At 42.1% G+C, this 5,175-nt stretch overlaps 1 protein-coding gene across 7 annotated transcripts in view; it reads right to left on the bottom strand.

Moving 5' to 3' along the window:
• The window catches only part of FAM35A (family with sequence similarity 35, member A), a 92,831-nt gene that overhangs the window by 47,959 nt on the left and 39,697 nt on the right, over nucleotides 1–5,175 (bottom strand). For all 7 annotated transcript variants that reach the window (XM_014543645.1, XM_014543644.1, XM_014543646.1 and 4 more), the window contains 2 exons: nucleotides 3,751–3,945; nucleotides 3,523–3,657 (listed from right to left, as the gene is read on the bottom strand). In XM_014543645.1, the coding sequence (XP_014399131.1) occupies nucleotides 3,523–3,657; nucleotides 3,751–3,945 (330 nt within the window). The remainder of the gene's footprint in view (nucleotides 1–3,522; nucleotides 3,658–3,750; nucleotides 3,946–5,175) is intronic.

The raw sequence follows: 5,175 nt of genomic DNA, 5'->3' as shown, positions 1-5,175 counted from the left end.
ACGACATCAAAATAAAAAGCTTCTGCACAGCAAAATAAACCGGCATCAAAATGAAAGGGAACTCATTGTATGGGACAACATATTTGCCAATGATATATCTGATAAGGGGCTAATTTCCAAAATACATAAAGCACTCATATAACTCAACAAAAGGAAAAGAAACAATCCAATTAAAAAATATGCAGACACAATAAATAGAAACTTCTCCAAAGAGGATATACAAATGGCCTAGAAACATATAAAAATACTCAATGCCACTAATCAGAGACATGCAAATTAAAATGACACCTGCCAAATGGCTACCATCAATAAATAAATCAACAAATGACAAGTGCCTGCAAGGATGTGGAGAAAAAGGAACCGTAGTACACTACTGATGGGAATGCAGACTGGTACAGCCACTACGGAAAACAGTATGGAGTTTCCTCAAAAAATTAAAAATGGAACTCCCATTTGACCCAGCAATCCCATTTCTAGGAATATATCCTAAGAAGCCCAAAACATCAATCAGAAAGAATGTATGTTCATAGCAGCACAATTTATAATAGCTAAAAACTAGAAACAGCCCAAGTGCCCATCAGTAGATGATAGATAAAAAAGCTGTGGTACATTTACACCATGCAATACTATGCAGCAGTAAAAAAGAAGGATCTTTTACCCTTTGAGACAGCATGGAGGGACCTGGAAAGTATTATGCTAAGTGAAATAATCCAGTCAGAGAAAGACAAATATCACATGATCTCACATATGTGAAATCTAATAAGCAAAATATACTGAGAAACAAAATAGAGCCAGAGACATGGAGGCATACAACAGGTTGAGGATTCTCAGAGAGAAGGGAGAGGGTGGAAAGAGATCAACCAAAGAACTTATATGCATAATAGAGGTCCGATGCACGAATTCGTGCATGGGTGGGGTCCCTCTGGGTGGCCTGCAGGGATCGGGCCGAAACCCACAGTCCAATGCCGCCTGCAGCTCCTACCTGCTGCTCCCGCTCATCCTAGCCCCACTGTGCCTGCCATGGGGTCGCGCCCAATCAGTCCCAATCGGGACAGGTTTGCGCTGCCGCAGCAGCACTCACCAGCCATGAGCCCTGAATCTGGCGCCATCCCAAAGGGAGTGGCCTGCGGGATCAGGCTGAAACCAGCTCTCCGACATCCCCCGAGGAGTCCCGGATTGCGAGAGGGTGCAGGCCAGGCTGAGGGACCCCACCGGTGCACGATCAGGCTGGGGAGGGACCAAAGGAGGGCTTCAGGGCATGTCTGGCCCATCTCACTCAGTCCCGATCAATTGGCTGGACCCCAGCAGCAAGCTAACCTATCGGTCAGAGCGTCTGCCCCCTGATGGTCAGTGCACGTCATAGCGAGCAGTTGAGCAACCTTAGCATATCATTAACATATTACACTTTGATTGGTTGTTCAGTTGTTCTGCCTTTTGGTTTATTTGCATATTACCCTTTTATTATATAGGATATGCATAACCCATGGGACAATAGTGGGATAAAGGCCTGAGGAGGGCAAGGGAGTGGGTTGAAGGAAGAGGTCACTAGGGGGAAAAACGGAGGGGGGCATCTGCAATTATTTAACAATAAAGAAATTTTTTTAAAATCATGGTTATAAGTATGCTGAATGAATGAATAAAGAACAAATACATCTTTATGCTTTGATTCATAAATTTTCAGTATTAACCTAAATACCATAGAATTATCTAGAGTAAACTATAATTTCTCTTCTATTAGCCCAATAGCTATTAATTTTAAGAGAATATTCCCATTAAGCTTGGAACAATCTGCTTTGCTATAGCTCCATTAGAACTGGAATAACACCTCTGACCTACATTTTGATCAACATGCACTAGACTCATGCTCTGGCAATGAAACAGTGGTCAATAAGGAAAGTTAATCTATCATTGACATATGTTTATCTGATTTCTCAACTAAACAAATGTTTGTCACTGTTTGATCATAACATTAAAGCCAAAAGTCAGACTTATCTCAGATCTTAGTCATAGGCTATTAATGATTAAGGGAGACAGTGTGACAGATTCTATCTTTAGGTAACTATTTTGTAGGTAAAAGTTTGGGAAGAGATATTCAGGTAAATAGAATGATCACACACTTAATCTCTGAATTAATTTATATGGGTAAAATAACTCATGAGCCACTAATTATATTATCTCTGACTGTTACAACTAAAGGATGATATAATATCCAAAAGAAAAATACACTATTTTATTAAAACATCAATTCCACTTATACAATACATGATAAATTATTAATTTATGCTATAAAGAAAAATGTAATTATGGGTCATATTTTAAACATAAACATTCTATGGATGCCTAGTAATCTACACATTCTATATAATAAAAGGCTAATACGCAAATAGACCAAATGGCGGAACAACCGGAACCACTGGAACAACTGACCAACCAAACAACCAGTCGCTATGACATGTGCTGACCACCAGGGGGCATGCGCGGAACATGGTGGGTGTTGGCCATGGCGGGATGGTGGAGCAGGTGAGCAGGGGTGCCAGACCAAGTCAGGCCAACAGTCGCTGTCATCGAGGCAAGCCTCTGGTGGTTACTGAAAATTCTTTGCTCCCGCATGCCGCGGTCCCACCCAGCGCTCGCACCCGCTGCCAGCGCCAGAGCCACTGTTCGCACCCACTGCCAGCGCCAGCCCTGCTCGCACCCACTGCTGGTGCCCAGTGCCGGTCCCAATTGCTCGGAGCCATGAGCAGGTGTGAGCAGCGGCTGCCGGCCCTGATCACCCCTGCGGGCTTCTCCACCTCCCCCTGCTCCTGAGGGGTGATTGGAGCAGCAGCCACCACCACTTGCACCCACTGACTGCGCCGGCCCCACTCGCATCCGCTGCTGGCACCAGCCCCAATCGCTCCATGCCTTCAGCAGATGCAAGCCAGGCCAGCACCATCAGCGCATGGGAGGGGTGGCAGCAGGAGCAGGGCTGCCAGCATACAGGAGACCGGGGGCCACGGTAGGAGGGGCTGGGCGGGGGGCACGGATGATGGGCCAAGGCCCGCCCCTGTGCCTACCACAGCTTCGCAGCCCATGGTTCCTTTCAAGGTGCACCAATTCGTGCACTGGGCCCCTAGTTTAAAATAACTGGAATAGCCTGGCCAGCATGGCTAAGTGGTTGAACATCAACCTATACCAGAGAGGTTTATTTAGCAGAGGACTTTCGCTGAATAAAAGTTGTAGAAGCTTCTCCAGAATTAAAATTTTAAGGAACATTCTCTGAAGGAGATCAAACCTCCACTTAAATGGTAAAGTAGTATATTTAGGAGTAAGTGGAAGCTTTTCCTTTACCACTTTTAACTATAGAGGACTTTTTGGATTACTGATTTGCTTACAGGAGGTATAAAATTATAACAGAAGAATATTTAATCATAATCTCATATGTCAAATGTAATCTAACCTCTTAAGATTCTCAACTTAGGCTCATAAGCATTAACCATTTACATAACTATAAGTAGATTAAATGCTTTTTGTTGTATTTACCTTTTTTCCTTTGAAGTTGAGGGTACCAGGCTGCTCCACAACCCCATAATATAAGCACATAATGTTGACCTTGGGCCTGTTCCACTGTTAACAGAACTTTACTTTGCTTCTGTCCTCTATAACTATATACTGCCTCTGGAAAAAAAGGACTGTTTTATTTATAATGTCTAACGATAAATATATAATGTTAACCAAATTGTACACTAAGAAGGCCTTGTATCTGATCACCTGTCAGTACAGTGACATCCACCACTCTGAGCAGCGCATGGACTAGCACACCGGGCTGGAGCTGCTCCAGAGCCACGAACTCCACACTGCTCACTTCCTGGGGCGGCCTCAGACGGAGGTCTCGGAGATAGGAATGCTTTGAAGATACATGTGCCAGTAAGTCCTGAAGTACAACATCACTAACTATATTGGAATCTGAAAGAAAACAAACACACATACACACAAAAGATGGCAACATTCTATTTTCATGGCAACACAGTATTTTCTTATACTGTATTTTACACTGTAAAGTGTGATTAAATGTAAAACATGATTTCATTTCTACAAAACATGTAGGTTATTCTGGACTCAATTTAGATGCAAAAATAAACTTGATATTTTTAATCAATAGAAACATAATTATTTACTATCTCCAAAAAACTTTGCCCTGTTCCCTCACTTCTCTATTTTTTCACCAATTAACCAAGAACATTCCAGTTATTTTTGACTCCTCCAATTGCTTCTCTAATCCCTGATTTGATCACGGCTTTCCCAGCTCTCCATGCCATTCTTCCTTGGAACTTAGCATGTCACATCTGAAATACTCTAAAAGTCACCTAACTGACTTTCCTGAACATGCCTTGTACTTCTCAGCCTCTGTCCTCACCATTGCATTGGCTGTAATGCTGTCATCCTCCTCTCTGCCTTCCCAAATACTACACAGAATAATAACCACTAAGGCTCCCAGGGATTTCTCCTTTTATCTCTAACTCTCACGTGGCATTTGAGTATGTGCTACACCAAGCATGTCAAACTCAAAGGCTAACACGGGCCAAATAAACAAGGTTTAAGTTTATCTGGGCCGCAAAAAAACAAAAGTTTCAAATTTCATAGAAACGTAGATTTATTTCAATAGAGACATGCTGAATACAAAGGGCTAAAATAAATGAGTAATGGTTAACATAAAATAACAGAACATTTTAATAAAAATTAATATTTTTTGTTGAACATTAACTTACAAGATACTGAATAAGTGCACAAATTAATAAGCGTAACGCAAATAAACCTGTTTTTCTTGTTCTCCAAAAGCAAACTATTTCCTGTTGTGCACAACAAACAAATTAGTACAAGACTAATGACCTGGCAATCAGTTGCTAAAATATTTGCTGCTAGTATTAGTGGAGAGAAATGGTACACCTGCGTGTAGGGGAAATGAATGAAACATGATTATAGTAATCAGTCACTAGCGAATGTTGTAGTTCATTATTAATAATCTACACTAATAAAAGAGAAACATGCAAATTGGTGTCACTCCGCTACCCTTCCAATTGGCTAATCAGGGCGATATGCAAATTAACTGCCAGCCAAGATGGCGGCCAGCAGCCAGGCAGCTTGAAGCTAACATGAGGATTGATTGCTTCAGTGACGGAGGACTCCAACGTTCCC

The sequence above is a fragment of the Myotis brandtii genome, unplaced genomic scaffold, assembly GCF_000412655.1.
Source record: "Myotis brandtii unplaced genomic scaffold, ASM41265v1 scaffold33, whole genome shotgun sequence".
Classification (NCBI taxonomy): domain Eukaryota; kingdom Metazoa; phylum Chordata; class Mammalia; order Chiroptera; family Vespertilionidae; genus Myotis; species Myotis brandtii.
Note: the sequence above shows the minus strand (reverse complement) of the source record. Positions and strands in the feature narration are given on the sequence as shown.